The sequence below is a fragment of the Phragmites australis genome, chromosome 23 (assembly GCF_958298935.1).
Source record: "Phragmites australis chromosome 23, lpPhrAust1.1, whole genome shotgun sequence".
Lineage (NCBI taxonomy): Eukaryota > Viridiplantae > Streptophyta > Magnoliopsida > Poales > Poaceae > Phragmites > Phragmites australis.
In genome coordinates, this window is record NC_084943.1 from 21,479,000 (window position 1) to 21,491,135 (window position 12,136).

At 44.5% G+C, this 12,136-nt stretch overlaps 1 protein-coding gene across 1 annotated transcript; it reads left to right on the forward strand.

Moving 5' to 3' along the window:
• Positions 1–4,745: 4,745 nt before the first annotated feature.
• On the forward strand, positions 4,746–9,526 carry LOC133906782 (F-box/LRR-repeat protein 17-like). Its single transcript, XM_062348792.1, has 11 exons — positions 4,746–5,594; positions 6,674–6,775; positions 7,126–7,270; positions 7,352–7,536; positions 7,644–7,748; positions 7,863–7,960; positions 8,066–8,304; positions 8,425–8,491; positions 8,603–8,688; positions 8,836–8,934; positions 9,048–9,526. Exons 1-11 carry the CDS (start codon positions 5,041–5,043, stop codon positions 9,108–9,110), a joined length of 1,743 nt encoding a protein of 580 aa, XP_062204776.1. The 5' UTR covers positions 4,746–5,040; the 3' UTR covers positions 9,111–9,526.
• Positions 9,527–12,136: the final 2,610 nt, after the last annotated feature.

Genomic DNA, 12,136 nt, shown 5'->3' on the forward strand with positions numbered 1-12,136 from the left:
ACTCTGAATTCAAAATGGCTTGAATGGGTTTGAAAAGCTATTTTGTATTCCCCATCAGGAGCAAGTCTAATTTGATGGTAGACTGCCCTAAGATTTAGTTTAGTGAACCAGCTAGCCATGGCAAGGTCATCCATCAATTCATCTATGATTGGTAATGGAAATTTACTCTTAATATTCAATGCATTCAATGACTATAATAAATACAAAAACACCAAGTACTATCCTTCTTTTTGATTAGCAGAACAAGTGAAGAAAAGAACCGGTGCTGGGTTGGATTATACTTGTTTGCAACATTTCATGCAGTTGCTTTTTTATCTCGTCTTTTAGAGCTGGAGCATACCTGTATGGTCTTATACTGACAGGTTGTGCTCCTGGAAGGCTGGACCAGTGGTATACGATGGTCACAATATCTGCTAGGGGGTAATTATACAGCTCTTCAAAGACAAAAGTGTATTCTTAGAATAACTCATGAATAATAGTTGGTGTCTGTGTCAGTGAATTGTGACTCACTTGGCCAGTGATATTGGTGAGGTCAGTGAGAGTATATTGAGGTATATCAACAAGATTGCCTTGTAGTATGATAGAAGACCCATTATAAGGGATTGTCATCCATTTTTGACTCAAATGTACTTTCATTAGGGAGAATGATTCCAGCTAACCCATACCAATGATCAAATCGTATATGTGTAGTGAAAGAATCTTCGAGGTAGATTTGAATTTATGATCCTGAATGTACAATTCAACATCCACCATTTCAGAATGACATTGTAAACAGCTGCCATTGGCCACCCGTACTTGTATGTATTTCAGAATGCAAGATATACCTTGTAAGTTTGCTACCACTGCCTCACTGAGAAGTGTGAGAACTACCAGAAACAATAAGAATCAATAACTTTGCATTCTTAATATGACCAGTGAGTTTCATGGAAGAAGGAGCTTCAGATCCAGTTAGTGCAGCTTCTGATAGAGCCATGAAAAAATTGATCTGAAGAATTTGCTTGTTGTTGTATTTCTTTGCACTGATCATCAGAGTCTGGGAGCAAACCCTCAAATCTCTTTCATCACTTGCAGCTAAACAGTAGGACCACATTTGTGATCTCTGCTCCAATGTTCCCCACATTTATAGTATAAATATTTGGCTTTACGATAAGCACACAGAGATGGTAGCTTATCCTCAGTAGCTTGAGCGCGTGCAGGATCAATACCTCATTTATCTTCTGCAGCCCTTGAAGACCTAGGAACTGAAGCATTTGGTGGAAGTGGTAGTGGATGAGGTGCACACAGCTGAAACTTGGCGCTCGGTGCACCCAGCCAGAAATGTTCCTTCTGTCTTGGTGGCTCCATCACCTCTTCCGGCACCATGGCAAGAACACAAGCATTATCTAGATCTTTTTGACGCTACCATCAATGAATCTCATGGTGTAATAGCGATGATCCATTATCAATTCATATGCATTCAGTTGATCGACCAATTCAGAGAATTGTTCGACATACTCGATGACTGTAGAGGTTTGTTTCATGTGAGAAAACTGTCCAATTAGATTATCATGCTGATCACATGCAAAATGGTCAGGAACCATCAAACAAAATTGCTTCCAAGAAATCTGACGTACTCGACGCTCAACAGTCTGAAGCCAGCGAGCAGCTGCACCGATGCAACTTTGATCCACAACCCAGGTGATAAGCTGTAAAGATCAAAGTAATCCTCACTACGGGATTTCCATAATTTGGAGTTGGACCCATCGAACTATGGAAAATTCAATTTCGGTAAGCGACCAATGAAATCATGTAAACGAGGTGAGTGTGTCAGAGATGTTCTATAGCCTATGTGAGGTGTAGTATCTAAGTCCCTAGGTAAGTGGTAATTGTCGGCGATTAATGACAATCATGTCATTGTGATTAACAAGTTTGGTTTAAATGTATTAAAATTTTAGATCACAATAATGATTAGGTATTCTTGGTCCCTAAAATTGATTCTATGGATGCTCAAAGGATATAAGCATCTATGTTAAGGATTTTCTAGTTCTAAGTGTCGTAAGAAGATGAAAGATACTTATAATAGTATATGTCTCTTTTCTTAGTCTGTTGATCATACTATAAAGAGGGCTAAGAGTAGTAGTTTACCTAATTGAGTCTAGACTTGGTTGGATACACACTTGTGAAATTATAGCACTAGGCAGCTAAGAGAAGCCAACGCATTAGATGTCAAGAAATTAGAGCTCAAGAAAGTTTGAATTGGACGAGCTTAGAGAAAATTTGTTCTTACTGGATGGTCCGGTGATCAACAGAGAATATACACAAGATTGTTTTTTTGGTTAAGAGAGAAAGTTGATGTCTACACCGGATGGTCCGGTGTTAGTACACACCGGAGTATTCTATAGAACTTGTGCAAATTCTCAGGAAATGGAGTTGAATACACCGAATGGTCCGGTGATCACTGGGTATGCATCACCAGAGTATTTTCTAGAAGTTTTGCTTTCATAATAGTGGAGATGTTACTCACCGGATGATCCGATGTGTGAACAGAAAACACCAGATCATTTTTCAGCAGTAACGGCTAATGACAGCTGGCAGTGGCCACCCGTTGGAAAAAGGTACACATCGGATGGTACCGTGTGCGTGAGAAGGTGTACACCGGATCATTCAGTGTTCGCATAAATCGTTGGTGGTTGGACAACGACTAAATTTGAACCTCTAGCCTATAAATACCCCTTCATTTTATCTCACTTCTATCTCTTGCCATCCCATAAAGTAGAAACACTGTGTGTAATCAATAAATAAGAGAGTACATTAGAGTGATTTGCAAAGTTATTAATTGAATATTAAGAACATCATTAGTGCATAGAGATTATCAAGTATACATCTAGCTGTAGGCTATGTTTGATTCAGGTGAAGTAAAGCTACTGACTTGTTACTCTTGGTGGTTGGTAATACCTAACTGGTCTTAGTGATTGGAGGTGTCTTGGTGATCTCTTGGAGTTCTTGTGGGAGCCCCAAGAGAAACTTTGTGCTTGGTTTGATACCCGCCAATTCTGAGATGGAGAAGTGACAGTCATGAGGGAATACTTGAGTCTTGGTGGCTTAAGGGGGAGCAATATCCTTAGTGAATGCTCCAATGAAGACTAGGGAGTTCTAGCTTCTCTATACATTGGAAAAAATTGGTGTCTTCTTATATATCTCTTTACTTTCTCACATTTACTTTGAGCATTTATATTCGTGCAAACTTTCAATTCCGTAATTTACTTTGTGTTATAGCTTTCTTGTTTATTTGCTTTCATCTAGCTTGATCGTGTAGTTACATTACTATTTATCTAGGCTAAGGTTGCTTATTTGTTCTAGAGTTCAGTAGAAGTAATTTTAATTAGAGCCCAATTCACCGCCTCTTGGGTCATTCGATCCTTTCAGTGAGGAATATCAACGAATTCATTCTGATAAACTTTAGTGGTGAGATGATCCAACGTACCCTTGATCAAGAGATGAGAAAGGATGAAACCCGGCCCTAATCCGATCTCCCGGTGGTTCATGTTGATGCGGTGCCCGCTTGGGCCGATGGCTGGCGGATAGATTAGACGCGGTGATGCCACCATCTCTGGACGCTCCAACAGGCCCGATGAAGGAGAAGATTTCCCAAGTAGCACCTGATTGAAGTGTTTGCAAAGCATCTCGAGTTCCATCTTTAGATCGCTCATCGAGGCCTCCATGTACGGCTTCCAGGCACCCATGAATTCGATTGTGTGTTCTAGTTGCCTGAGACGATCTTCTTGTTTCTACTCCACCTCCAATAGCTGGTGTTCCAAAGATTGCTTTATGCCCTTCGTCTCGTCCAAAGAGGAACTTCGTACTCGGATCCATGGCATCTTGCTTCTTCTGAAATCTGGTGTCTCTAATACTAGGTGTTTGTGAGTCTCTAGATTGGCACAGGACCAATGCCTTTGATATTAGGTGTTAGCATGCTCGATGATCACACATGATAGGTGGTGGATTGGTGTTCTATCTCACCAATTCATCAATCAACCAATAGTTCTTACAAGATCATGTTCCAACAGAAGAGGTTCCAGGGAAGAGAGAGGAACAACACAAAGGAGAAGAATGAGTCGTTCATTAACCTCATATCATTGCTAGCCGCCGCCAACGCTTTTATCCCGCTCAGCGCGCCATCTCTTCACGCATATGCTTATTGGGCTGCAACTACGTGCTGCCCATGATCCACTCCGGCTTAGGCCATCTCCAGCAGATACTCTAAAAATTCATCTCCTATAATACTATTACAGCATCCCCTAACACTATTACAGTATCTTCTATTTTTTCATCTCCAACAGCTACCTATTTCTTACCTTACATTACTCTCCTCCTCCCCTCGAACCCACATACATACTCTATCAACAGTAATACAGACTCCTTTTTTCTACCGCAAAAATGCAGACGCTGGCTTGGATCGAGCTCCCGTCCACATCACTGTGGGGCCGGATACCGATGCCGCTGGAGCCAAATGCGGACGGGAGCAACGGCATTTTGTCGGCACAATGATGCCGCTCGGAGATGGCCTTAGACGTCTTGACACTCCGTCGTTTTGTTCGCTTGCTTGCCTTGCCGTATGTGCTACAGTATTGCTGACAATCCACCTGTGGAACCTATAGTGAAGCAGGTGCAAACACTTTCACACGGTTTTAGTTATTTACTATCGCGGTACCATGCCATACCATGTGAGCACAAAAACATTCTGAAAGGAACCCCATGCGCATCCACAACACACGTCGAATCCATCCATGGCTGCAGCACGAGAGGTCCGTCCATGGCTCAAAAACCCTCACGCACGGCACGTAACGAAGCCCGCGTCCGCGGCGGCGGCGCGAACCCCCAAAAAATCCAAAAGAAAAAAAAAAAGAAACTCGCGCGCACGAGAAATGGCGCCAAGGTCCCGCCAATCTCCCGCCTTCTTCTCCCTCTATTTCCCCACCCCCTCCTCATCCCCATCCACCCAACCATAGCCTAGCTCAGCTCTCCCTCCCCAAGCTCTAGCTCCAGACCGGCAGATCTCCCATGGCCTCCGACTCCTCCGTCCCCGTCCCCGCCGCCGCCGCGCAGCCGGTGCCCAAGAGACGCGGCAGCTACAACTGCGGGCGGTGCGGGCTCCCCAAGAAGGGCCACGTCTGCTCCGTCCCCGGCCCCGCCAAAGGTGGGGACGAGGGTGCTGGTGGCGGGGCAGCGGCGGGGGAGCTCAAGCCCCGGCGCGCGCTGCACTTTGATGACGTGGTGGCGGAGGGGGTGGTGGTGGCGGCGACGCCCCCGCCGGGTCCACCGGAGAAGAAGGCGAGGGTGGAGGTGGTGGTGGACGACGAGGAGGTGTGGGAGGGGTTGGTGGAGGTGGGCGCGGGGCGGCGGGTGCCTGGGGAGGTTGTGGTGGAGGTGATGCGGCGTCTGGCGCCGAGGGGCGTGGCAGCGTCAGCCGCGGTCAGCCGCGGGTGGCGCGAGTGCGCGCGCCGGGTGTGGCGGGCGGCCGAGGAGATCCGCCTCCGCGCCGCCGGCGTGCGCCCCCTCGGCGCGCTGCTGCCGCGGTGCCCTGCGCTGGCAAGGCTCGTGCTCCACATGGACAGGTGAGGAAACGAACAAACAAGAACAGAAACCCCGATCACCCCGCGGATCCGTCCGTCCGGCGGCGCCGCCGAGATCGATGAGTTGATCTCTGGACGGTGCTCGCGCTCATGGATCGGCATGCATCGCGGCATGGAACTCGATGCTTGACCTTGCTCGATCGAAATGGGATGGAACTAACAAACGAACACCAAAATTCTCGCTGAATTAACCTTAACCTGACTAAACTAGTGGAATCACACGACTGTTCTTTTGGTGTGGCTTCGTAGTGCAGACGTGTGATCTGATCTGGTGCCGTGAGATCTCTCCTCTTGTGGATCTTTGAGCGGTGCTTGGTTGGGTTCTTTATACACATCGTGCAGCACCAGCAAGTCATCAAAGGCAAGAAGAGGTGGTATGAATATGATCAATGCTTGCCGGGAGAAATCTGAGTGTTTATCTGATCTGGTCTGCCTATATGGATTTGGATTCTTGGCGGATGTGATTTTCTTAGGGAAGTTCTAGTCATGTTGCTGTGAGATCTGGTTTGATCTGAGAGTGGGAAGCATAGATCTGGTAGCCCGTGTAGCTTTGATGCAGAATCCGTGTGGTGTTGTTAGAGAGTGAAATGCTACCTGGCCTTTTGAGCAACTAGGCGATCAGGCTGAAAAATTAGTAGCGATGATAGAAGTTACATAAATCTCTGATAGTATGGCCTGTCAGGCTCATGTTACACTGCAATTTATGCATTAGATGCAGAATTTAGGTTAGCTTTCTCAAGAAATTTTTTCCTGACCTGTTGATTTTAGAGAATTTTAGTGTCTTTTCTATGCAAAGTAGGGGCATCAATTGCCAGATCTAGTGTTGTTTCTGTTAGGATTATACTTTCATAGAGAAAGGACGTAGTCATACTGTTCTGAAGGGGAGCAAAATGCTGATCTTGCCTGCCTGTTTGTTTGAACTATGGGTCTTCTTGCAGTGGATAATTCACCTAGATCTAGTTCTCCCGGTGCTTAATTCATATCTTTAGAAATATATGTTCCAGTCTCTGGATTGCCAGAGGGATGTCCTAACCAGATTTTCGTTTTTACATTTGATGCAGTGATGTTGATGCCACAATGCTCGCATGCATTGCATTTTCCTGCCCTAATTTACAATCCCTCGATATCAGCATGGCTAATAGTGCAGTCAACCGGATGACTGGGTATGCTGAAAACTCCTAATGTTAAACATATTGTGAGATTGATCGTCCATACATTTTGTCCTCTCACCTCTAATTCTGTATGATTTGCACCGCTGTAAGTTGAATACAAACGCATGGGTTTATGATCAATATCTAGCACACACTCCTGCAAATGTGCAGCACCAAACTGTTAGTGCTATTGCCTGAAAATATCATTCAAAGTGTTGTTCATGCTGCTTTAGGCGTCTTTGTGGTTTGTTGTCACCATATATGTAATTTAAATAATACCTGCATATCAGTATTATAAATACATGTTAAATTAGCATGTTAAGTTTAGATGAATCTTTTGACTGACATGTTCTTCTACACAGGGATGAGCTAATTAGGTTTGTTTCAGAGAAGCGATTTCTCTCAGTTCTTAAACTAGATAGCTGTGGTAGTCTTGGCTTTCTCAACATTAGCTCTTCAAGCCTTTCAACCCTTTGGCTGTCAGGTCTTTGCTCCCTTACAAAAGCGGTATGTTGACGCACTCCTTCAATTATTTGCAGTGACATTGATCTATCTTGCATAAATTCATTAGTCTACTACCTCTTGTAGGTCATAAACTGCCCTAACTTGAATGAGCTCTCACTGGACTTTCCCAAACAAAATAGTGATTCTACCGATCTGATTGCTCTAATGGATAGTTTGGGCCGCACCTGCCCAAACTTAAGAAATCTGCACATCTCATCAATTCACTTGTGCAATGAAGCCGTGTTTGCTCTAGGAAGTGCCAATCTCAGGTATATTCAGTTCTTCACATCTTCCCACGATCGATAGAATCTTGCTATCCCTCCACTTTATTTTCATTTCAAGGACCCATTTAATCATTTTTTAATCTTTTCACCAGGGGCCTATGCATGCTGTCTTTGGTTCTAGGTTCAAAAATAACAGATGCAGCTGTTGCATCTATTGTTCGTTCTTATGCAAGCTTGGAGTTGCTTGATTTAAGCGGGTAGGCACTCTTTTATGAGGTGTAAATGTTTGGATATGATCAGATTTGCTAGTTTATATTCCATTGACAGGTTACTTCGAAACAGTACCTGATTTTACGTGTTTACATCTCCAGATCTAGCATTACTGACAATGGTCTTGGGATGATCTGCAAGGCATTCTCTCGTACTCTAACCCGGCTCCTCCTTGCTTTGTGCACATATATTACATCATGTAAGCCTCAAACTTTCACAAAGCTGTGTTCTTTTGTTCCACTTCAGAACATATCATTGCCCATGCCTGCTAATATGCTAAACATGTTATATTTCGATTATATAGGCGGGATCCAGGCAGCTACAGCACAGTTGCCACTCCTTCGCCTCATGGACTGTGGCAAGAGCTTATGTGCTAACCCACAGCCTGAAGCCGGGAGATCATACTTTGGTGACCTCACTGGAGGAATCAGATTTTGCTCCAAACTAGCAACCCAGAAAGAGCAGCATCCAAATTACCAAAAGCTGATCATAAAGCACACCAATCTGAAGAAACTCAGCCTCTGGGGCTGTTCAGCGATCGATGTAAGTGTCCCAAATTCATGACAGGCCCTGTATGTAAATTGCCCTAATCCATCGGCGTTCTGGTTCTGGTTCACCGACATCGTAAAACTGTGTTCTCATGGCTACTGTTGGGCATGACAGGCCCTGTATGTAAATTGCCCAGGTCTGGTTGATCTGAACCTGAACTCTTGCACGAATCTTCATCCAGGTGCGATGCAATGCTCCCTTCTTTCTTGCAGGGTTTTGAAATTTAGGTGGCAGATAGCAAGTTCTTACCAGTACTACTTAGTAGTAACAGCCTTATGAAACTTTGTTTCAGAACGGTTGCTGATTCAGTGTCTGAATTTGAAAGACGTGCATGTCTCCGGTTGCCACGACATGTTGATAGGAGCAATCAGAAACCAGGTACCACTTCCTTGACCTTGTTGGGCATGCGCTGATGATTTCATTCACCTTTGCAACTTATCGGCATCGAACCTCTTGAGTCAAGTTCATCTTTGTCACTGCAACACAAATCTTGAGCCTGAGCCATCCATCATCTTTGTCTGCCAGGTCTTGAACGAGTTCGCGGCGGCAGAGCCCCGGCTTCCCTGCAAGCGGCTGGCCGACGGGTCCAAGCGGGTGCAAGTCCCGCACTTCATGCTAGAACAGGTAAGAATCACTGCACTTCCAAAATCCCTCATCTGCCCAACCCAAAGCCCCAAACTGCATGCAGTAGCTCATCACTCTGCCTTCTCCTCACTATCGCATCCTGTCACTGTCAGCAGTTGGAGAACGAGAAATGGGGCGGTTCGCGGCGGAGCCAGTGCACCGTTCACCTGACCTAGGCGTTGAGCCGGCGAAGTGAGGCTCTGGCGGTTTGCATCGTCGTTGTCGTCAAGAAGCAGCATGAAGCAAGCCTCTAGACTCTGTGCCATTGTGTGTGTTGTACCATCATTCATGTATCAAATTTTCTTGTATGTTAACCTGTGGAGTATGTAGAACAATAACGGTTTGCAAGCAGGCCCTGTATTCTGAAACCATTGTTTTTTTTGAAAAAAGGGCAGGAGCTCTGCTCTTCCATTAAAAGAAGAGGAGTTTATGATATAGAAGGTGGGCTGAGCCGCACCATGAGTTACGCAGGTAATGGCTGGAAACATAAAAGGTCACTAGAGTTTCTTGTGTCCTGTATACAAGGTAGCAATAGTTTGGTAGGAATGCACATTGTCATTGATCAATATCCTTGGTGCGGTGCGGGACCTCCCAAGCTGACAAACTTTTTTTTTGGAAGATACGACGATTCCACGTGAAATAGATGACCGTCCTCTCTGAAACCACTGTTCATTCATTCATTTAGGATGATAATTTCTTGCAATGCATAACTGGATTATTTGCATCCTGGGTGCTTGATGAGCTCGTTTCATGATGCTCATTTCTCGACGTGGTAGAACAATTCAACAGTCAGGTCCTATCCTGTGTATCTTTTTGGAAGTCCTGAGTTTTGTGTCGATTGTTAATCACTTAAAATTGTCTTAGATCACCATTAGCTCTAAAACAGACACATCTTGATTGCAAAAGCGTGAGTACATACCGGCGTTCGGAGATGCCATCGGATGAAGGTGTAGAGTGTGATCGTGTTGGTGTAGTCGTGGATGAGATTGATGTAGACCGTTGGTGGAGCTCGCGTGTAGTCAATGTAGTGGTAGTCGACTGGTGAAGACGAAGGTGACGCGAAGGAGCTCGATGTAGTTGCAGCGGCGTTGTGGTGTGGATGACGGTGGCGGCCTTCGTTCCACTGCAACGTTCGGACAATCAGTTTAGGGTTTAGGTGTGTGAGGGTGTGCGTTAACTTCGTGAGATATATCACCCACGAGCCCCGACATAGCCCTCTTTATAATATGGCGCTGTGTGGAACGGGACTACAACCAATAGGTTGGTTGGCCCCCGATCAGGGCACATGAGAGGAAATAGACTCCCCTTCTTTCTTGATCACGTTAGTGAACACGTCAAAACATAAGGCCGAGATCAATTCCAATATTCCCCCCTTAACCGTAAGACTAACATCATAAGCCCACTTTTAATGAAATAGCACACCAAAGCAAAGTATTACAACGGCTAATTAAATACCACTGAAACCCAAGTACCTATAATGTATCACTCCATCTCAAAATGGAAATTCATCATTCCTAATGGAGTTGGTTTGCATTATGATCATCTTATCTAGAATAATAGTCTTTCTAATAACCCCCATGCTAGCAATATGATCATAAAAGATATAGGGTGGTAAGTCTTTAGTGAGTGGATCCGTAAGTATTAACTTAGTACTTATATGCTTGACACTTATTGTTTGATCATGGATTCTATCTTTCACAATATAATACTTAAAGTCGATGTGTTTGGTAGCACCACTTGACTTGTTGTTATTCATATAGAAAACTACGGGTAGATTGTCGACTACTCTTAATCCTGGGATAAAGTTCTTTAGCCATACAGGCTACTCGGTAGCCTCATAATATGCTACAAACTTAGCTTGCATCGTTGACGATGTTTGAAGCTTTTCCACGAGATAGCTCCTCCAGTGAGGATGAAGATATAAACTGGCGTGGATTTCTTAGTATCCACACACCCCTCAAAGTTTGCATCCGAATAATCAATAACTTTGAGGTTATCAGATTTTCTAAATATGAGCATGTAGTTCTTAGTGACTTGCAAATAGCGAAGGACTTTCTTAACAATTTTCCAGTGGTCTGGTCCTGGATTTGACTGATATCTGCGAAGCATCCCTGTTACTGAAGCTAAGTCAGGGCGCATACATACTTGAACATACATAATGCTTCCGATAGCTGAAGCATAAGAAACTAACTTCATTTGATCAACTTTATACTGGTTCCTTGGACATTAAAATTGTCACATCCCAAAGCCGCAATTACATAATTAAGCCTAATCATGCTTCATAAGTATTATGTTTAATTTTGACTAATTTTATTTCGGAGCATTAGAGCATTTGGTTTTAAGTCAATTGGATGAGTGGAAGTAATTTGGGAGAGAAAAGAAATGAATTCGTAGTTGAAACAAGCTTATTTTCTAATACATGGGCCCCACCCGGTGGGCTAACCACCCCTATCTCCTCTTTGGGTAGCAGCCCCCACCAACTCCCTATCTCTCCCTCACTCCCACTGTGCACTCTCCCCCCTCCCATCGTGCAGCTCGAGCTCCCCCCTCTCTCAATCTCTCTCTCTTTCTCCCTCGATTCCTCCCTCTAGGAGCCGAATCAAGGTACGCATGTGGTGTTCACGTGATCACTAGCTCATACGCTCCTCATCCATCCACTTCATTTTCGTTTCCCGAAGGATTTGAGCCGGTTTTGATATTTTTTGGTATTCTTGGTTGAAGCACGAGGAGTACTAGCGTTCTTCCTCTTCCCGAGCTTTTCCACCTTCCATCGATGGTCACCAACCTCGTGAAAGCATCTTGGTTGAGTCTCCTAGGCTCCCATGGCAAGGATGTGCGTTTTGGTTGGATGAGTTTGCAGCTAAGTTTGCGGAGTTTTCAAGTTCTTGAGCTTTGGAGCAAAAAGAGAGGATTTAAATGAGATTTGTGCTAGGAATCATTTTGCTAGGTTGGTGAGTGAGTTTTAGACTCTACGAACTATCTCAAACATATCTCCCTTTAGTTTGGAGAGGCTAGCAAATCAAATCAGCCGAGTTTCCCCCCTCGAAGCAACCTCTCTGTACAATCGGATAGTCCAGGTAGAACTCGGATAGTCTGGGTAGTCTAGTGAAAACCCCGATGAATTGTGCTAAAAAATCGTTAGGGTTTAGGGTGCAATTTGAGTCTAGAACCCTTTGTATATTGTATATGTATATTTATGTAG

What these genes read in the sequence shown, in the direction of transcription:
- LOC133906782 (XM_062348792.1), top strand. Translation starts at nt 5,041, where the DNA reads ATGGCCTCCGACTCCTCCGTCCCCGTCCCCGCCGCCGCCGCGCAGCCG. An exon ending in GAGTTGCTTGATTTAAGCGG is followed by an intron (nt 7,749 to 7,862) that starts GTAGGCACTCTT and finishes TTACATCTCCAG; the next exon opens with ATCTAGCATTACTGACAATG. An exon ending in CGCACTTCATGCTAGAACAG is followed by an intron (nt 8,935 to 9,047) that starts GTAAGAATCACT and finishes TGTCACTGTCAG; the next exon opens with CAGTTGGAGAACGAGAAATG.